This window comes from Centruroides sculpturatus, unplaced genomic scaffold (assembly GCF_000671375.1).
Source record: "Centruroides sculpturatus isolate CEXI.00-Female unplaced genomic scaffold, Cexi_2.0 scaffold605, whole genome shotgun sequence".
Lineage (NCBI taxonomy): Eukaryota > Metazoa > Arthropoda > Arachnida > Scorpiones > Buthidae > Centruroides > Centruroides sculpturatus.
Genome location: NW_019384828.1, coordinates 209,722 through 232,200, shown reverse-complemented (window position 1 = coordinate 232,200; position 22,479 = coordinate 209,722). Strand labels below are relative to the sequence as shown.

The 22,479-nt window shown below is 34.4% G+C and overlaps 3 protein-coding genes across 4 annotated transcripts; all 3 read right to left on the bottom strand.

The window, feature by feature from the left end:
• Nucleotides 1-44: 44 nt before the first annotated feature.
• On the bottom strand, nucleotides 45-12,521 carry LOC111630055 (glycoprotein 3-alpha-L-fucosyltransferase A-like). 2 transcript variants are annotated; one of them, XM_023374065.1, is made up of 3 exons: nucleotides 12,326-12,521; nucleotides 5,552-8,456; nucleotides 45-2,412 (listed from the first exon to the last, which is right to left on the bottom strand). In XM_023374065.1, the coding sequence occupies exon 3, from the start codon at nucleotides 2,402-2,404 to the stop codon at nucleotides 1,169-1,171; it is 1,236 nt and encodes a 411-aa protein (XP_023229833.1). In that variant the 5' UTR covers nucleotides 2,405-2,412; nucleotides 5,552-8,456; nucleotides 12,326-12,521; the 3' UTR covers nucleotides 45-1,168. The 2 variants fall into 2 exon arrangements, with proteins under 2 accessions (XP_023229833.1, XP_023229832.1); XM_023374064.1 differs by having other exon boundaries at nucleotides 5,552-8,464; nucleotides 12,326-12,520.
• LOC111630049 (protein krueppel-like) lies at nucleotides 5,572-8,320 on the bottom strand. The gene is made up of 2 exons (XM_023374052.1): nucleotides 8,308-8,320; nucleotides 5,572-5,951 (listed from the first exon to the last, which is right to left on the bottom strand). Exons 1-2 carry the CDS (start codon nucleotides 8,318-8,320, stop codon nucleotides 5,572-5,574), a joined length of 393 nt encoding a protein of 130 aa, XP_023229820.1.
• Nucleotides 12,522-13,085: 564 nt separating the features above from the next.
• Nucleotides 13,086-15,263, bottom strand: LOC111630064 (protein turtle homolog B-like). Its single transcript, XM_023374081.1, has 3 exons — nucleotides 15,156-15,263; nucleotides 14,203-14,526; nucleotides 13,086-13,593 (listed from the first exon to the last, which is right to left on the bottom strand). The coding sequence occupies exons 1-3, from the start codon at nucleotides 15,205-15,207 to the stop codon at nucleotides 13,508-13,510; spliced, it is 462 nt and encodes a 153-aa protein (XP_023229849.1). The 5' UTR covers nucleotides 15,208-15,263; the 3' UTR covers nucleotides 13,086-13,507.
• Between the last annotated feature and the right edge of the window lie 7,216 nt (nucleotides 15,264-22,479).

The following is a 22,479-nucleotide window of genomic DNA, read 5'->3' as shown; positions in this document are numbered from 1 at the left end:
CCTACCGCTCCGATAGATTCGAGTTCCAGCGAGCAATTCCAGAAAGTATTTTTAATTAAGGAAGGTCTTCATCAGAAACGTTGGGCTCATTGTTTCACTGCCAGGCCGTCTCCATTGTGGATGTGGCCGAACCCATGATGGGCATGGAAAAGAAAAGCGCCCAGAGGGCAAAAAACTAGCAAAGCGTACCAAAAAATTTATTTCTTTTCCTCAATCCTGCAACTTTCTCCACTTTCTAACTGTCGCGATGGATTCTGAACACCTTGATATAGGAGGACTTCGGCTTTCCGCTTATCGGGTACTAGATGAGATCAAGGGGTTCTTTGAGTCGAATGATGGTGCCAAGCTCGGTATCAAAAGGCACTCTGAGTACATTATAGGACGTGTGGAGAAAATCGTAAATATTCTTGGTAATTGTCTATCGGAGAAGAAACTAAATCAAATTGCCTGAAATAAAAGCGGAGAAGCTATCCTAACCAATCAACAAAGTGTTGTAGATAAACTGAACGCTTTAGAAATTTCTTCTGTCAAGAACAATAAGGTTCTCGTCAACAGTGAACAAGAAATTTTGAATAGACTTTTTAAGTTGGAGACACAATTTTCCTTTAAGTATATTAGTAAAATCCTGAAAACCAATACACTATGTAATGTTCGTATGGCAATCCCCACACCCCCATTTAGTGCCAATGTATTACTTGTTTTCAACATCAATATTTCCAGAAGTGATACCACTAGGTGTATTGCACAAAACAAGATAAATCCCGCAACTCTTTAAATAGGTATACAGAAACTTCGACATGTTCGAAGCGGACATATCGTTGTTAAACCGGATGTACAGGTCCTGGAAAATACATGTACGACGTTATATTATGTTACTGTTTTATTTACACACTATATAACACATAACATCTATTTTCATATTATGCATGTATTTCATGACTTTGCAGCCTCACCATTTAGATGAGGTAGCTGCCAGACAGTGTTCTGCGGAACCTGGCGACACATTTGTGCCATTAAACTGTAATAGTAGGCACCGTCTAGGCAGATCTATGTGTCGTGTTACCGAATACGAATAAAACAATCCTGAAGAATAATCAAGAATGCCAAAATATCTTCTTATTTTTTCAAATATATCTCATTTAATATTTAAAAATAGAACCACAAATATTTATAGAAATTTATTGAGCTTCCATTTCTTGCAACCTGCTTCCTCAAGCCACCATTTGGAAATATAGTTTCTTTCCGTCCTTTCACCTCCCTGAAAATGCAACTTTTTGCACAATTCGCACATCCAGGGGTACAAATAACTCTTGAATTTTCCCTTCCATTCGAAATAAGAATTGTACAATCTTCCGTCGCTGCCGACAGTCTTCAGAAATTCGGCCAAATTGACCGGATCCGGAAAATCCACGGCGTTTATTACGAAATGTGGAGGAGCTATGGACTCGTAATCGGCCGAACCCATCACTACTGGAATTACGTCGTAATTGAGCACGTTAAATAACTTTTCCGTGACGTAATCCTTGCAATTAGAGTTTTCAAACGACAAGTAAAATTTGTAATGCTTCAGGATTTCATCGTAACACTCGGGCGATTGGCTGGGTTGGCACTTCTTCTTGCCACAATTTCCGTATATATCAACCTGGATGTGTTCCGACAACTTTGCAACGTAATCGATTCTATTGTTCGACGTATGGCAATTGCTTACGAACCACACAACTTCGCCGATCTTACTCTGCAAGTAGTCCTTATCCACGTATTCCCATTCTTCTGTTGGTAATTGGCACACTTCTCCGTACTTCACTCGAATGTCCGAATCGCTCCTGTAGCTCATAGTCCAGTTAAACAGGTTATTTCTGGTGTGCCAGAAAACTGAATCTCTCCCAGGAGCTTCCATAAGATAAAATATCCATTTCTGATTGATATCTCGAGATTTCGGTATATCCCGGGGGTGGAAATCCGCCTGATGGAAGAGAACTGCTTGGGCAGTTTTCAGCAAAGACCTGTTTGTCGTAACGATGCAATCGCTATATGGGCAGCCGTACATTTTGAAAGTGGTGTTACCTTCTTCTACGAAGTAGTAGTAATCATGGGAATAAGTCTCTCCATAATATTTTGTCCATAGAAGAATGGTTTTGGGGTGACGACGGTACTCGATACTCGTCGTACTTACCCTGACGTCTCTGGGTTGGTTTAAGCTACGAACTTCAATTTTAGGCTGTGCACACAATTTCAGCTTTGTCGTTTTCAGTTTGTACACGTTAAAATTCCGTTTAGAAAACAAAAACGCTCCATAGAAATGATAATTCATTATTATATCAATTAACAGTAACGTTAATACATTAAATAAAATAAGAATTGGGACCACTGTGGAATGAGGAAGAAAACATTTTCTCATCAGCATCTTGAAATCTGTAAAATTTATATTTATTAGAACGTTGTACATCAATTTAAGTCATTTTACACACGATTATTATTATTATTTTCTCCCGTGGGCACTCGGCGGAGTTATCGTATCCGTCGTGGGTTCGACCAAACCCGTCATGGGGCAAACGGGTGATGGGAGACGAAGAACCGACGTATCCGGAAAGTCCACTCGGATGATCTGTTGGTGAGGGACGAACCCGTGACCAACTACCAGTGTTCGATAGTTTTATCCACGAATTTTTCGGCGGGGGCAATCCGTCCGAACGTTTCGGGTCCCATGGGCCCTGTCGAACCCATAACGAGCTACTATAAAAGGCCTTCTTAGTGGCCACCGGCAGAAACTGTTAAAAGAACTGGTGTACAAAATACGCTTATTCCTCCATTAAGATCTCTCGATACATAATACTATTACGAGTAAGATTAGGTTGGTTTGTTCTTTGAAACAAATTATATTAGTTGTGTTAAATTTATTATCCTTTCCTCTTAATTCTGATATTATCTCGGTTAATAGCGTCGAACTTTCCGCCATTTTAAAACACCACTAGATTGTATTTTCTCACGCGACTAACAGTTTGTCTGGTATTGTCTGATAGAAACGCGTCTTGGCGGAGGTCGTCGCAAAAGATAGAATTCAACCAACTTTTGTGGCACGAGAAGAGGCACAAAATCGACTTCTGCAGCGAGAAAAAGTTACGTTATTCTGCCGCGCCGCATATGCGCATCCTCCTTTATACTACTGAAGAGTTTCTCGACCCCTCACTATTCAATGTAATAATTTAATGGGACACGCTTGTGTAAAATTTAATTTACGCAAATAACTACCAGATAATTGTAAACTCGAATTTAAACAAATCGACACCTCAGTAACAAGTTATTGGGTATTAAATTAATAACTTACCTAGCTTCTAGTACATATTTCGTCACAGAGGTTCATAGAAAAAAGTTCATGGAGAAGAAAACTATCAATACTTGATATTGCAACAGGTGTACGTGGATATACCCCAAATAAAACGATCGGAAATCAAACTATACGAACACCTGGCTATTTTAACAGATGTTCGTTTGATTGCAGTATTAATTAGTGACAGTATAACGTACAAAATTTGTATGTAACAGGAAAAACTAAAGCAAAATTTTATTTCTGCCTCTTTCCGTCCTGTGGATGCTGAGGGCGTTCTTTTCCCATCTATATCATCGCGTGATCGACCAGGTCTTTTAACTCTTTCCATCCTGTGGACACTGAGAGAACCTCTTTTACCAGGCCCACAACGGGGCAACCACGTAGTGAGGGACGGGGCCCGACATATCCGAACGACCACGCCAAAAAATTCTTGGGGATTTCTGGACCAGGAATAAGCTGTGTTATTAAGCAACAGCACGTTCCATACACTGGCCTCCTTTGGTCCCACGTACAATTTCAATGTTGCCAACGGAGGTCGACACATACGTACTGTTACCCATACACAGGGTACTTTGTATGACTATGTAAGTTTAAACATTTTAAGTTATTCACTACGGTGTTCAGTGCCACTTACCACCCTAGCAGGCACTTTGTAAACTTTTTTGTTTTTAAATGCATTATACATGTGCTCCCTTGTCATAGGTGACCCAAATAATACCCTTGACAGACTGAAAATTCGTGACTTCTGGCCTATTCTGCAAATATAAAAGAAACTAACAACATTTGTCCATTATCCCATGCATCTTTGTGGTACGTTGACAAAAACAGCCTCTGTTGACCCAACGCTACCTTGTGGGAGCACTGATCTGAGTTGAATGATAGTTTGAAGCTTCTTGCATAATGCCCTTTTTTTATAGTCTAGGATGAGTCATAAGTCTCCATACAAATGGTGAAAGCGGTGAATAATTTACTTTTCGTTTTCAGAAAGGTGAACCAATTGAAAAGAAATGCCACTAACGAAGGAACGGATTATTATTCTGTTGCATCATATGATACCATTTGTACGAATAAAATAAACATCAGTTGCCGCTTTTACCATTTGTATGGAGACTTATGACATCCTGTATACAAAGCTTCCTAGTTGAAAACAAAACATAAATGTTCTTAAAAATTGGTGCAGATTAACTTAAAAAATGCCATTCGAGTGTTTTTCTATGCTATACTAGGTAAGTTTCCTGTTAAAGCTGTTTTGCCAGACATCGAGCCACGAATTACGTTATAACGTAGATGTAAGATCGCATACAGATTCAGAATGCATGCAAGTCGCAAGCCAACATATAAAAACTAACGCTTATGAAAAGTTTAAGAAGCTTTTACCATAACACTTAGCAACCTAATAAGATGGTGGAAGCAAACAGAAGTAAGACTTATTTTGTCAAAATGGCTTTCGGTTAATACTTACATATAGTAAAAGTGACATTAGTAGCGTAATTCCGGAGACGGACATATCATTTTGTTGGAGCTAAGTGTATCCGCAACCCAATGAATCAGTGAATACAGGAACATATCTTATTACATCACAGGCAGTTTGATGCATGCCAGAATGTACTCAACGATAAGATTTGTTTGTGAGAATTAGCCACACGTTCCGACTGTGTTACCATAATGTATTAGACGACGACTCGTTACACTCATGTCGTACTAACCCAATCCACAATGGGTTGGACTAGCAAGAACAAGGGACGGGGAATTATGCTGAGTATACTAAGCACAAAAACTCACAAGTGCGGTTTATGTATGAATCCAGATTCTTTGCGGTAACAGAGTACACTCTATTACCATATAGTAGCTGACATTTTACTGCTTTACCTTGTTGATAAATAGTTTTTTCTTATGAAACAAACAGGATAAACTCAAGTTGATTTGAGAATAAGACATAATTTGAATGAATAATAAATTTTAATATCCAAAACATGTATTGCATACTACAATATATATAACAAATTTACAATTCAAATGACAACTCTCACATAAATGTAGCCTACAATTTGTTTGGCATAAATCACGAAACTAAAAGAATTATCCATGGAATATTTTGTGAGAAATGAAATTGGAACTGTATAAAATTAACATTTCTATTGTTATAACATATATTTATTGCAACGTTTGGCAATCTAGTTTAATAGCTTGCCGAACAGAACCTATATATTATAGATATCTCACCTGAAACCCTAAACTCGCAATCAGACGAGTATCGTCGGTTTACCTTGTCCCGAATGAATTCTTCTTACGTGTTTCGTCAAACTGGACTTGTCTGCAAACCTGCGGAAACAATAGTCGCAGCAGTATGGTTTCTCGCCAGTGTGCACTCTGATGTGCCTCACTAAATCTCCCTTTTGTATAAAGCTGTGCCTGCATATGTCACAAACGTAGGGTTTGAATCCGGAATGGATCTTGACGTGATTATATAGAGTCGACTTGAGACCGAATTCGCGGTGGCAAATGTCGCACGAGTAGGTCTCGCCGAAATGAGTCTTTAAGTGAACGTTTAGGTTGCTCTTCTGCGAGAACACTTTGCCGCAGATTCTGCAGTCAAATCTGCCCGTCTTCTTTCTAAGTCTTCCTGCAAAAATAAATAAAGATAAAATTCTGCATTATTGAACTATTATTAAAACTCAACTTATCAAATTTAATACCAAATTCTAAATTATATAGTTTAGAGATATAAAACATTATTAAGCAAAAACTTAAGAATTCATATTCCAATTGTAATGCGCAAACGATTTATAATTTTATTGAAGTAAATACGCCGCAGAAAAGTATTTTCATTTCGAGAGTTAATTCGGCTCTTCCTGCGACGAGACGTCTTCCTTCGGCATTTTATTCTCTTTCAGTTGCTTCTGATATATGTTTCACGGTTAAAAAACTTTATCATTCAATAATAAATTAAAATTCAATTTTATCGTCTGCATATAAATGTGATTTATATGAAATACTTCAACTGATAACATGTTTGTATCTATCCAATGTCTGAAAAAAATAAAGTAAAATAAGCAAAGTTAAGTAACGAACTTAAATAATAAATAAAATGTAAATTATTGGCAATTTAAATCAGTTACGAAAGATAAATATTTGTAATTAAGTACAGGGTATCCGAAAAGTTACCATGCAACAAGAAATTTGTACCGACATCAAAGTCATATATACAGCACTGCATACAAAGGCATTTTCTTTCTTTTACCAACCTCCAATGGTCCATAAAACAAAGACAAGTGTAAATAACAAAATGAATTTATTACCAAAAGTTAGGTACAAACATGATTACTTTTCGACATAATCGCCGTGAAGATCGAGTCATTTGTCTATCTGCGGAGAAGCTTTCCAATCTCCTCTTCGTAGAATGTCGCCGCCGGTGACTCGAGACGGGCCTTAACATTGTTTTGAAGATCGTCATTAGTCTCAAACATCCGCCTTCCTAGCCACATTTTCAGTTCAGGAAAGAGGTGGAAGTCGCTCGGCGCTAAAACGGGGCTATACGCTGGGTGTTTAAAAAGTTCCGAGCTGGGTGTTAAAACCTATAGCAGACACTAACATTTAGATTAGACGTTACGACGTTCTCTCTACGTATTTATTGGAAGATATGCCCATCATTTAACAGTGCATACCTGTATATATTATATGTAGACATTATTTTGCTACATGTTCATTATCCTCATGTATTAATAGTTAATTTAGATCGTACCGCACAAACATACAAGTAATATCCACTTAAAATAATGTGTCTTGATTGGAATTGATTGTTAACAATAACATAAAACACGTTCTTCTGATATAAGCTATATTAATCAATTAATTATGATATCGTTATGTACTGTTGTTGGAGTTTTAATTTCATTAAGTTAGTTCTATAGATTTCTTTTTGTATAAGTTCTTTTTTTTCTATTGAGTAAAATTAGACTAGAATTATAAGGTTTGCACCTTGTAATCATTTTATAATCAAAGAAATGTAATAATAACAATATAACTTTGCTTCTAGAATGCTCTGTTAAATTTTAAAGAAACTGTTAAAAACTGTTTAAAGAATTATTTATTTCTGTTACTCTAATGGTGTAATGTAACTTACAACTGCGGAAAGATGGTCTCGAGGCATCAACCTGTTTGTGATCCTACTGACACCGGAACTTGAATCTTAGAATCATTACAGCGAGTGTGTTGAAAATACAGGGTGTCTGAAAAGTTACCGTACAGCAGAAAAGGTTTAAGTGAAGTTTTAAGTAAGATATTTCCGTTTCTCCTATGGCAAATGCCAGAAATGTCACCCAAGGCAACAAGATCTGGGGAGTGAGGTCCAGAGACCCGGTAGACGGCATTCCACTGGAGATTACGTGATCGGCAAAGATGTCTTTCAAATACTGGAATGTCTGCAAGAAAGCGGGGTACTGCCATCTGCCACAGAGTGGAAATGCAGGTCATACGACTTACTTGTCTAGAAAAAGCATTTAAAAACTAAAGAGAAAGTTAACTTAGAACAATATTTATTAATTTATTTAATCTGAAATCTTCCACTATTGAATGTACAGTGTACATCATCTAAAATCTTTCACCTTCTCATTTCTTGTAAGAGTAGTTTTTCAGTGTTCTCTAATTATAAAATATCCAATTTTAATAATTAAATCTTCAAATCTTTAGCTCATTAAATAAACTTACTGTCGGATTTCAGTTTAGTTTGGTTAAGTTTATTTAAGAATCGAATATCATTCACTCTCTTGTTATAATGTATAAAATAGCGAAAAACAAGTTTAGACAATTCTATCTGTATACAAAAGAATCAATACATTATTCTTTATCACCATTATTAACTATCATAAGTAGAAAAAAGCTGAGATCCATTTTGAACTCACCACTCACCACATTACCTCTCACAGAGACTGCTAATACCGTGGTATTTCACGACATTTCCATAATATAAACTAACTTACTTGAAGAATCCATGTATTAAACACATATTTACATTCTATCTTTTATTGTATATGCACTTCTGTTTGTTAAAATGCTTTTGGAAAGAGATTTTGCGTGTAGTTTCCGCTTGATTTAGTCATCAATGATTCTCCGTTCGTCCGCAGTCACTCTGAAATACTGAAATTAGATACAAATGATCTAAATTGCGAATTATTAATAATTATAACAATTTATTCATTATCAATACGACTTTTATACAATGAAAACAGTACAATTAATAAACTTGTTACATCTTATTCTTACCCATTAATTCAATATTTCATGTCAATTATGAATGATATATGCAGCATCATCAGTAGACTTTTTCCATATTCAGTTATACTGTATATTATTTCTCAATAATTAAAGAAAACTATTTGTATTAATTTACTAGAAGAGGCTTTCTAATTTCTATTTGTTTCGACGAGAAAGTCGTTCGCTGTCGTATAATTCATTTAAAGTATTATTTCTGAGCATCGTATGAATAGTTAACACCCTGGAATGGTATATTAAACACATTTTATATTGGATGTAGATATTGCAGTCGAAATGAAAGTAATTATTTTCTGTAATGAATAGCAGCACCTCACACAAATCCAGTACTCCAAAAGACACTTCCTAATAAGCATGGCATTCGCTATGTAATGGCTTTGAACTGCGGTACCAAAGGTAACGATGGTACCACGTCGACTTCAAAACGTGGTATGCTTGCATGGGGACAGTGCAAGAGAACCGATTTTGTCTCAAGCACAAAGGGAACCACAAAATATGATGTAGCAAAAAGTGAGCTAAATTTTTATCGCTTTTACAAAATTGATACGGTACCATTGCATCCTTTGGTACCACAATTTGAAGTCATTTTGCTAGCGAATGCCATGCGTGATGCTGCTATTCATTACAGGAAATAGTTACATTTGTATATCGTATTCCAGATTCGTGACTTGTTAGAAAATGTTTATTTGACATCAATAACAGTCATAAATTTGAACGGATATCACTGAGGAAGAAGTGAAACAAAATATGGCTTACAGAACAGTTTCAACGGAAGCAGACAAAATGTGATAATTCGATCAACGGGTGCCGATAAAGCAATAGCATCCAAACACTTGAAGAAAAAAATCAATCTAGCTGATGGATGGGATACAAATGCATGATAAGGATCTTGAATTCAAAGATTTAATAATTAGATAAATACTTTGTTTTTAGGTAATTACAGCTTATGTAGAAAAAACATTTCCACTCACATATTCCACGTGGTCAAAATAAAAGTTGAAATTAAATATCAAAGCAACAAAATTAATGCTAATTATAAGGCAAAACTGCTTCTTATGATGCAATAAGTTTTATGATAAAATTGAATGATCAGAACACAAACAGAATAAGTTCATCTGTAAAATATGCCTGGCTTCACTAGGATCAACGTAACTATTAAACTTGATATCATATTGTAATACAAATACATTACAGTGGTGCCTCGTATAACATACTTAATCCGTTCCAGGTGCACGTCCGTTAAGTGAAAAGTCCGTTATGCGAAACGCATTTTCCCATAGAAATACATTTAAAACATATAATTCGTTCCGCAGCATAAAATAACCGTACCATAAAAAAATGAAAATGGAGCAGTCACCAATTATGCCGGGTAGTCAGATGTGAGGAGGTGAAGGAACACTTTTTTCACACATTCATACAGATACAGACTTTTTACATATTGCAGCGGGTCTCTTTTCATTGTTTTTTAATCGGAGTCAGATTTAGAAGAAGCTACCGGAGCTTGCAGGGTCAACTCTTCTTGTTCCATCCTTTGTTTTTTGACAGCTGGCTTCTTGAAAAACATGTCCAAGGTGGTCTGTTTCTCTCTTTTCTTCGACACTTGTTGGAAATGACGGGCAAGGGTGTCATTGTAGAGATCATTGATCCTGTTGGTCTCAGCTCTATTTGGATAATGAGTGTTGGTAAATTCCTGAACCTCTCTCCATTTGACAAGGAAGTTTTTGTCAACTTTCACTCCTTCTGATGATTTCTTGCTTTGTTTCAATTGAAATCACCTTTCTGTTTTTTAGAAGCCATGATTTGCACAACACTTGAATAAATGTAAATACCTCCCCTGCACTGAGGTGATGTACTATACATAATAAACAAGAGAACAAGACAAATCCCAACGGGAGCTCTGGACTTCAGATATACTAATAATATATTCTAATAATACTATTATAAAAATAGCAGATTGTCATTGGTAATTGCAAACGAGTGGAAACATCATTTGCACTTGTTCGCAGAAAGTCCGTTGTTCGAGTCACGTAACAGCCAAACAGAAAGTCCGTTGTTCGCAGCGTCCGTTATTTGAGGCGTATGTTATACAAGGCACCACTGTATTTTGTTGTTAGATTTTCAAAATAAAAATATTTCAGGAAAATTTATGCATTCTTTTCTATGTCACCAAATCTGTAAGACTAATAATGTACTAACAAGTTATTACTAATGTCTATATTTATTACCCGCTCCTCATTCCATTTTGATATCAAGAAATTATGGTCAGCTTGCATATAACAGGAAGTTGCTACATATAATAAACTTGTCTTTAATTTTAGTTTAATTTCTTATCATTGCGCACAAATAATTAGCTGTGGAGATTATCAGCAAGTAATATAATTGTAGTTCAGGTTAACAATAGGATTACAAGAAAGAAATGAACAAAAGACAAGTGGATAATACAAAAGAAGACTGCAGAAAACCTAGGAAGAGAGAACTGAAGGAATGAAACAATATACTCACTTAGGTAATTAGATCCTAGTTATTGTAAAAAATCAGAATAAAGAAGCAATAATTAAGAATTAGTGATTCACGAGGATGGAATACTAAAATTAGCGATTTCATATTACACCTGATATACAAATAACAAAGTGATGCACGAAAAGCAGTGACCGCTCGTATAACAAAGTGAATAAATATCAATAATGTTCAATGTATTTTAACAAATTATGCAAAATGTTTTATTCAAAGCTAAAATGTACACAACTGATCTATTAAAGAAATAATGCTTTTAAAACTGTTGTCAGATGATCAAAGAAATTAAGGAATCAGCCTGCTGTTCTAAGATCAAATCTCGGCAGGTAAAAAACCCCAGAAATTTTGTATTGGTGGTCTGATAGGGATACAATGGATTCCGGTCATCATCATCCAGCCATTCCCATTCTGGGCTTGGTGAAACCCATGATGGCACAGAAAAAAGACCCTCTTATTGCCCATAAAATAAAGAAGTTTCTACTACATACATATTAATTCATACAAAAATCTCAATACTAGTCCAGCACTTGATTTACTAATCACAACAAATGCTTTGTCCCAGTTTATAGGACTTCATCTTCCATCACACCAAACGAATACAGAATGAAAGAAAAGCATCAGTTGAGCTATATAACTTTAACATAAACATTTGTGTGTGAATTTTTAAAACAACACACATATTATCCTTATGAATTAAGCGAGAAAAAAAAGAACACACAGCAAGGCACATGATAGTAGACCATCACCGTTAAACAAGGCAAAAAACATTTGCACGATTAGTAAATCAAGTGCCGGAGTAAGTACCATGGTTTCTGTGCGAGTTGTTGACTGTTGTTCCAACTTCACGAGTTTATATACTACATATTTGTTACTTAAAGAGCAAGGTTTAGTATAGTAAATGCCCTTCGGTTACAGCACATCCTGTCAAGCAGCCAAGTAAGCAAATCAAAGACAGGGATCATTTCATACGAAACGAACTACATCATTGGCTCGCTTACCTGCTCGACAAGGAAACGAGCCCTTCAAAACATCCGAGCTTTGCTTGAAATGGAGATAGGTAAGAATGGAATGTGGGTGAATCTAGAGAAATGAAAGCATTAAATTCAATAGACAGGGTGGTCAATTTGGTAAGAATGTGTTGAACTATAACGTTTTAAACTAAATTTATAGTCTTAAATTCATAACGATTGAACAGTTATCTATAAAACTTACTTAATAAACATCTCATGTAGTTTTTGAAAATAAATAAAACGTATTAGTTTCCAACGACGAACATCAACAGAACAGTAATGGCGACAACGATCAACACGTGGACGGAGCTTACGCCCCCTCGAATTTAAAATTACCGCGGAAGTGACGTCATTAATTAAATTTTAATTACTTCCTAAAGCCGACGAATTAACTTGATAATTTAAGTACTAATTATTTAAAACATAAAAAAATCTAAAATTATAGACAAATTTATTTCATATATTTGAGTCTGTTTTAAATATACTGTATGTATTATCTTACTGACGGCCGGAATTGACGTCATATGACGCTATGTTACTATTTAAATTTCTTACAGGATTGATTCTCCGCATGAATTTCTTTGGGTGGTGTGTTCGGGATATGTCGGGCCCCGTTCTTTTCTACCCGATTTCCCTCATTGTGGGCCTTGCCGGTCTCACACGGGTATGGAAAAATACCCCTGTTATGGGCTTACAGTTTGTTTTGTTAAATTACGGCAACGCGACACTTGGACGATCTGCCTAGGGGTAATACCTTCCGGGAGGTCTTTTAAGGTTAACTGGTCCCTATTCGGGCGTGGAGAAAACCGGGAAAACGTCACGTGGGTGGCTTGCGCGAACCCACGACCGAACTACCAGTGTTCGGGGCTTGGCCACTGGGTCTACAAGACATCATTTACAAAACGCTTTGTTATTAAGGTGTAATATTACGTAATGAAATGACACGAAAGACACAATTCTGATGCAAAATGAAACACAGTATATTTATTCTTATATAAATGAAAATACATTTCAAAAAGTACAAAAATATACCAAATTTTAAACAATAAAACGTATCGTAATGGTAAATTTTCATTATCTTCTTTGATCTTTTAGCGCCAGACACAAACATCTGTCATGGTACACGCAATTTTTCCAAATACATACCAGTAATGGATTTTACCAACACGGGAAAACAATGGTTCGAACCGCATTATCCGTAACAAATTGTGCAGTTCTATATGGGATTCGAATCCGGAACCCTCACGACTGGTGTTATCTTAGGTAATAACATTTATTTTGTGATGAATATAATTGTTATATAATAGTTTATATATTATACATAATTTTATAAATGGTATGATATATCGAAATAATTAAATGCCTTTGAATTGAATGTCAAGCGCTAAGGTTGAACAATTTCTTTCTTGTAGTGAAATTTACCTTTTTTTGGCACAGATTTGGTTATAATCGTTGTCATTGGCATCAAATCTACAAGAAATAATACCATTAATCTATTATCAATTGTATTAAATAAAGTTTCGAAAATATTGTTAGATACAGTAGACCCCCTATAACACCGTTGATAATTCCGTGTTATATGAATTCCATGTTGTAAGAGTCACTTAGATTTTACAAATACGTGAGCCGTTCACAGCCCGGCACACGTATTTGTAAAATTTAAGTGACTCGTACAACGTGGAATTCATATAACACGGAATTATCAACGGTGTTATAGGAGGGGTCTACTGTAGAATATTTAGAAAATGAATATACCGAGCAGCCCAAAATTTAGTTAACTGTTTTAAAATATACGAGCTTTAACTCAGTTTTTGAGGATGGCCAAATGGCCAAGTAATTAAAGTGCCAGTCTCCTAGGCTGGAGGACTTGGGTGAATCTATCATAGATTTGGCCACACCGCTATTGTGGGAATGATTATTTAAAACTCTGGTTTATGTCCCTCATGAATTTGGTCAAACCTATATTAGCCTTTTCTACTCACAGGCTTTTAAAATATTGTCTGTTAACTAAATTTTCGGCCACCCTACCTATAAATTAACATAAAAATCGAAATTTTTCACCATACTTGGTGACGATACCTTTTACTTTTAATATTACTTTCGTAGTGTTTACTTGGGTTTCTCCGTTATCCAGTGACAAGACGTGGCATTCGAAAATGCCTTCATCCTCTTTATTAACTTTCTTAAGGCTCAAGGAAGCTTCTCCGCTAAGCTCGACTCTTCCCTCGTATTTTTTATCAACATAAGGAGCCCATTGCTCAAACCACACATAAATTGGCGTGAAGTTCCCCTTTCTATGCCACTGCACTAAGTAAATATCATCGTCGTGCGACTTCTTGCAAGGGAGGACCACGTCTTTACCCGACTTTGATATGATCTTTATTGGCTCGTTTAGAGCAAAACCTGTAATAATTTAGAATTGAAAATTAAATATTAAAGAATAAAAAAAAAAGAATCGTTCTGACTTCGCTCAGGGCATTCAGACATTCTGGTTTAATTTATTAATAAGGATATCAATATAAAAATTAATTGGAAAATATATAAAATATCGTTTAATGAGGATGTTCGCATCCTCTTCTTCCAATAACAGATCATAGAAAGAGCTACAAAATTAAATTAACCCCTCTAAAATATGTAGAATGTACGTCAGGAGATAAAAAAACACTTTATGAAACTTAAATATTAGCTAATTAAAATGGTTTTATTAATTAAATTCTTAATTGCGAAGTATATCACAGTTAAGGGCCTACCATTGGTAATGGATAAAACCACCGGAACGTGGGTTCGCGCCTGTACCACGGACCAGCCACGTGGAATTTTCCCGGTTTTCCTCACGTTTTAACACCTAAATTGGGGCCAGTTTCTAATAAAAGACACTTCCCCCCTCGTCGACACGTGGCCCATCCGTATACGAATGAACTAAATCATTAGAGTTAAGTAATTCTAATCACGCTGCAACTAACACTATTTGAAATTAAATTTGAAATTTAAATAAATAATTATATTCTAACTTTTAATTAATATTTTGTTACCTGAATTTACTTGTAACAGCAAAACAGAGGATAATACAAAAAACGCGACCATTTTACAATCAATGGCGACTGCGAATGAATACGGCGCATGGGCAATTAAAACGTCACTTATTGTTACGTCATTTATTTATTTGTCACTACATTGAACGTCACTTATGTTTAAAAATGAGAGCATGCGCAGGATGTCGGAAAAAAATTTATAATATAATAATTACAACATTGAAAACTAATGCTATGTTTTCTCTTATTGTGTCGATTGTGAAGGGGCCTCACCTGGCCTTTTTTCTTTACCTTTTGTGGGTTCGGCCAGGTTCGCATTGGGCCAATCGCCGGGACTTACCGCCCATGGAAAATTCCTGGGAGTTGTTGGCCCGGATTCCCTACTGCGGTATGCTGAGGCCTTTAAAGTTTCTCTATTCAGAGCATCTGTATCTGTAAAAATATAAGCTATTGGCACGAAACTTTGAATACAGACTATGTAAAAAATGGAGAAGAGAATTTTCCAAGAAAAAATTTAGTTCAAAAGTTTCGCTAGGGTGTACTTTACATGCTTTCCAGGAACCATAGGAAAGAGAACATCAATAACACATGTAAAACGTACTTATACTTAAAGCAAGAAACATACCTTCTGCATGATATGTTTACTGATGTAAGGAATGTTGCTCAATGTGTGCTCTATTATTCAGGTATAATATCTTGTACAAGTCATTGTTTTCAGCGACTTCATTTGTAATGTTTAAAATAACATTAAACTGTAAATTAACGTTAATGTTTGTTGTTTAACGTGTTTCTAGCCGTATATTTTCTGTCAACTGCCCGGAACATTTTTAACTTAACATTTTTTTGTAAACACTTTTTAATATTCGTTGCATAATTTGTATATGAATTTAAGGGATTCGGTTATTGGATACCGCTACAGAGTGCACTGAATAAGAATACTTTAATTATGGACACTTTGTATAACAATTGTTGCATTTAGTACTTGTAATATATTTAATTATTTTGTTTCTTGCATATTATTTGAAGAATTCCGGCAAGAAAAGGAATAGAATTTTTAAAGATCATATTTTACGTCACAACCATTTCTTGTCTTTATCGACAGCAAGCGAAAAAGTTAAGAAAGAACGTTTTGCTATGATAACGGTTGAATATGGCACAAATATACTAACGCAAAAAGAACCACACGCATATTCAATTTCTTCAGATGTTCTCGTCACATTTATTCAGTCTTATGCTGTAAGAAAGGGATTTCCCTTTAAAAAGGAATTAAGTAAAACGTAAGATTACTTTCTGTTTACCTGTATGACGTTTTCTATTATGAAGTAATTAAAAACATATTTTTTAATAGTATAATACGCTTATTTGAAGCTGGAATTATGGAGAAAAAAGATTATTCGGAAACATCAAAGTTACTGAAATATTCAGAATTCCAAGCATTACAATTGGGTGACATCATTAGTCCAATGATATTGCTTTCCGTTGGATTACTTCTAGCTTTAATGTGCTTATTTGCAGAATTATTCCGTAAAAGAATAATGAAAAATTAATAATGCAATTAGAAATTATGGTACATTTTAGAGTAATTACGAATAACTGTTCACAAAAATTTCCAATAGACACGATTTAAGTCTATTCGCCTGTGTTTGTCTTATAAATCTTCAGCGCCTTTGTGATCGCACGAGGTGGTTGTTGTCTCTGATGGGGCTAACTCATCCTTGAAGCCCATCAGTGACCAAGCGGTATCGTTCCTGAACATTTGTAGTTCGGTCGTGGTATCGCGTCTGGCCCGGACGGGTTGTCCACGTGGAGTTTTATAGGTTTTGTCCACCTCTGTAACGACTAATTGGAACTAGTCACCCTTGAAAGAACTCCTAGAAAGAATTATTCCTCGCGTAACAACCATCATAAACGCATACAACTACGATTTATTAACAATTACGCCACACTCTACCACGGGGCGATATCGCCTAGCAACTCATGCCGAAATAACTGATAAAAACAACACTTCGCCTTGAAAACAAGGAATGGTGTTATTTTAGTAAACATTCGTCGAAGTCTAATGAGCCAATGGCTAAATATCACTCATTAGTTTCTGTTATATTTCGAGAATAGTTACTTTTTATTTAAATTTTTTAAAACCATTTTTTTTTTTTTACAATTTGATAGAATATTTGCCTAAAAATGATATACAAGAATGGTAGATGTTCCGTTCCTTTGAACTATAGCCCGATATCGTTAATCAGTGTAATTAGGAAAATTTTTTCATGTTATTGGTTATTTGCTGGAGACTTCGGTTCGAGCGGTTTCATGTTAAATCATTTAAATACAGTATTTAAAATTTTTCGCAACACCATGTAACTTTATATTGAAACTCTTTCAGTGTTATTCAATAAATTATGAAGTAATTAATCATAAGTAGTTGCGTAGATGTATAAATTCTATAATAATTTTAAATTACATCACATTTATTTATGTAAAATGTTAGTTGATTAGCCATAAGACTCGATTGCCAAGTAGTTAAACTCTTAGCCTTTTGCTTTTCGGGCAATGCATCAAATTATGATGTCTCTTGAAAAAGATCCCTTTTCTGAGACCATTAAAAAACACGACAATAGACACACTTTATTGTTTATAATTTCAGAAAGTGAGTAACTGCAATTTTATAATGTATTGTTAACGTACACTTTAACACAGGAGCACAATCATGAAGATACATTTAGTGGTTCCAGCGTAATTTGAAAAATAAATTCGTATTTCTGCTCCAAGACGCGTTATCTGTGGAAGAATTTATGACAGGTTCTGATAGAATCGACTCTGCCATACAGAATACGTCAACGCATTACAGTAGAGCGTCGTTTATCTGAAAGTCTGTTATCCGAAACGTCGGTTATCCGAAAGAATTCCAGTTGGCAAATTTAAATTTTCGCTAGTGCTGTGGCGCTGCAATCTTTGGCTATGTCTTGGGCTACTCAAATATTTTACGTTTTTGATACTAAATTAACTTTTGAAGTATAATTTTTTAAAATTGTTTTTATATTTTTCAATATATTTATTTTGTTTGTACAAAATAAAGAAATAATTTTTAACGATACGCGACGGAGAAAAATTTCATCACTGCATAGGTTAATATAATTTTCCGAACATAATCGGTTATCCGAAAAATAAGTTATCCGAATAACCCCAGTCCCCAATTGATTCGGATAAACGACGCTCTACTGTATTCGAAACTGAGAATTGCTATTAAGAATTGTTTAATCGAAATGCATCTACATGCCAAAAGCAATACACGAGCAATAAACTGAAACTATGCATTTCAAAGAAAATATTCGGCACTCTGCTTTATGACAGTGCCATGTTCTTTTATGTCACATAAAGAAATTACTTCATTAAACGCTCACCTTTCACTGTCTTTATTATTTCACAGAATTCTTCGAAGAAATTGTCATTACATTGAGTCTTTAACCAGTTTTTTGTTATGGTTAATTATTTAGAATATTTAGACAATTTTCCACTGAGTACGGGTTAAAAAGCTAAAGTTGATAATGTTAAATGAAAATAACATCTGTTTGAAAAATATCACCTCAAAATCAATTGAACTGATTATAATTATTCTAATTTAAGAGAAAAGAAACATCTAGTGTCACCCTTGTGTGAACAACTAATAAATCAATTATAAGGTTTTCTTCATTAAAATAAGTATTTTAATAATTTTCATATTCAAGTACTTCTCACTTATTGAAATTGTGGCAGAATAACAACAGTTCTCTAATTAATAATACAGTAGAGCATCGTTTGTCCGTAAGTCGGTTATCCGAAACGTCGGTTAAACGAAAGCATTCCAGTCGGCAAATTTAAATTTTCGCTAGTGCTGTGGCGCTGCAATCTTTGGCTATATCTTGAACTACTCCAATATTTTTTTGGTTGATGTGTGTTTTAGCTGGCAGCACTGGCACTTTTATGTAGTGTTTTTCTGAGGACTGCATGTCGTGCTGAATCGAACGTTTTTGATACTAGATTAACTTCTAAAGTGTAATTTTTTTTTGTTTTTATATTTTTTAATATATTTATTTTGTTTGTAAAAGATAAAGAAATAATTTTTAACGATACAATAACCACGATTATTATTTTAAAAAGTTTACGTTAGGCTTAACATCGACGAAAATTCAACGCAAAGCGACACGCAATGGAGAAAAATTTCAACACGGGATATTTTTTCGTGCATAATCGGTTATCCGAAAATAAGTTATCCGAACAACCTCAGTCCTTAATTGGTTCGGATAAACGACGCTCTACTGTATTGAATATTTCCTTTTACATTGCTTGAACGTCGTAATCGTGAAATGAATAAATTAATCAGGAAATATCGCGTGTCGGCATTGAATATTTATAAATTTCTAATGGATAAACTTTTCATTATATAAATTGGATATTAAATATCGGTTTATGTTATTTGAGATATTTTCTGGTATTGTTTTGATTTATATTCTATAACGTGCAAAATAATAAAAAAGTATTCAGTACGATTTTAATCTTTGGAAGTGAATTGGAGTGTGTTCGTGCTTACTTTAAAAGCTTTTAATACAAAATTGATTTACATTGCTTTCCACTTTCACCAGATCTATTTATATTTTCCTACGTGTACAATCTAATAGACTTTAAACACTTTAGTAAGGGTTTACGAAACTGTAATTGCAAGAATTGTTAAGTTCGATATCTGTTAGAAATTTCTTATATTATTTTCTCATTTAGCTTACTTAATTATAAATAAATGGGTTTCAAGTTTTTTCAGGTATTCTTGTTGTTAAGGCTGTTTCTTTTCTCTATTTGTAGCAATGGAAAGTAAAAATAATTAACGTAAATTTTATCCAGTATCATTACTTTAACTTTAAATTTCATACTAAAATTTTAGGTTTTTCTTTTTTTTTTCCTGGAACTGAGGAAAGTAAATTAGCAAAGAATTAAATTTTTTATTGACTTACTAACTGAAGATACTCTACTTACATTGTATTCAACTTCATTTATTATTCTTACACAAAAGTAAATATTGGATGATTTATATTATGTCGAAGCTTTTTATTATTACAATTTATTAGATAAATATTTTCATAAATTTTCGAACTTTTAAGTTTAAACTTTCATCACGTTGAAGAGCAGTCTTATGTAGAATAATTTCACTGTAGCCATTAACTATAATGTCTTTTTATTAGGATCTAAACAATTTTTTATTGTATATATAATTACTGTTATGTTGAGCAGTAAATATCAAAAATCTCTACTATCCCTCTGTGGCCCGCCTCCCCGTATAAATACTTTAAGATTGATAAAGAAATATTATACAATTAATCCTTAGATTTGCAAGTTACAAACTTGCGAGTACAACTTGAAAAACATTTACAAAATTTGTTTTGTAATTTGAACCCATCCTATGGAGATCATAATGATAGTGAATTATTAGATCGTGATTATTTTGATCCAAAAGCGTTAAAGTTTATTATACACTATTTAGGAGGTTACATTGTTTATTCTCTATTGCCATCACTTGGCAGCGTTGAATGAAAAATATATTGACAGCAAAGCCATGAGATGCTGAACCAGACAAGACGTTTACGTCCATCAAATCTCGAGGTAGTTTGTTATATCCGAGCCATAAGATTTGCCAATTGAAGTAATGGAAAACAAGCAACGTACGTGTACAGTTAACAGAACTAAACACGGATGTTTATTTTTCAATAATGGATATAATATGAAATCAGCGTTTTGTTATATTGATGATATAACAATGCGACAAAGCTGTTCACAAGTCATACTTGACCTGCAGATTTTTCAGTTATGTTACCTGTCGGTTACATTTTTTCATCAAGCTCTTGTAGTGATTGCAGTGCTTCTGGTAGTAACATTTGACTCTAGTCGGTTTTAGCAAATAGCGAAGAGAGGCACTCGAAAGACCAGATAATCTACCGACTCTGGTAGAAGACATTGTGACAACGTTATCAACTAGCAAGGCGCATGACGACACAAAGGTATTGGAGGAGTGTTTCTCCACAAGATTTGTGAAGAGAGCACTTTCAAATTTCACTTTCAATGTATCTTTTACTTAAGCTTGAAATATGTACATATTTCCGCGTAAAATTACACGAGCCATTTTGAATAAATTACTTATTTTACTGTGAACGTAGCATCACAACTAAGGTAACTTGATTGCAGCATGTAACTAAGAGCCTGCATAAATGTATAGTGAACAGCTTGTGTAAGAAAGAAATGGATTCTTCGTACTAATGTATAGATTATTTATTTTTTAAGTATTCAATGTATATATTCTTTCTATTATATTTCTGTCTATAAGACATTCTTTACATAAAAATCTTAATTCTCATAAAATTCTTCATAGGAGCAAAGAACAATTCATATGCGTGGAAAATTGTTGGTGTTCAGGTAAGACGACTTTTTCTTATAACTGATTTTAATGGTTTACGACGTAGTTTACACATTGCAGATACCGGTTTAAATGAGATTGGACGAAACGGAAACAAAAATCATAGACGGATTTTACTTTCATGTGTTTAAAGCAATTCAAGAGAAATTAAAATTTAGGTAAATCTAAAAGATATTAATTAAATGAATAAACACAGAGTATAATTAATTTCATTTATTTAGTTATTCTGTTGTGAAACCAATACCGAAATATTTTGGATATCAGACTGAAAACGGCTCGTGGACTGGATTAGTTGCAAAAATGGTAAATACGGTAGGCAAATTGAAATCATAGACATGTACATTTTTGAATGTCTGTATATATGGATTAAAGTACAAACATACTGAATACAGTTCTGTATAATGTATTATTACTACAGGTAATGTTAATGATTAACGTATTTTCATAGTGGTGACTCGTGGTACTGTAACAAAAAGGATTACGAGGAAACACATCTTTATATCGTCATTTCCAACATATGTACGCTGTGTACCCACGTATCTTGTATCCCTGTCAAATTGTCTTTAATATTTAAAAAGTGATCCTTGTTAGAGAGGTTATTATACCCCGCAGCTGAACGAAATTGTTAACGTTAACGTTCAAAAGACTTCATATGACTTGTTTAAATAAAATAAAAATATTCTAAAAATGCTATAATAATTGCTTTTATATGATAATAGTGTTTATATTTTTGCAACAGATGGAAAAATTTACATGGGAAGTATGTTCTCGTAAATATCGCATTTATAGAAAAATAGCAGATGAGCCCGGCGTTGCTCGGGCAAAAAGTATCGATAGCAAAGATTAAGATAATGACATTATAGCCAATCTTACCCGTTTTCACAGAATGCA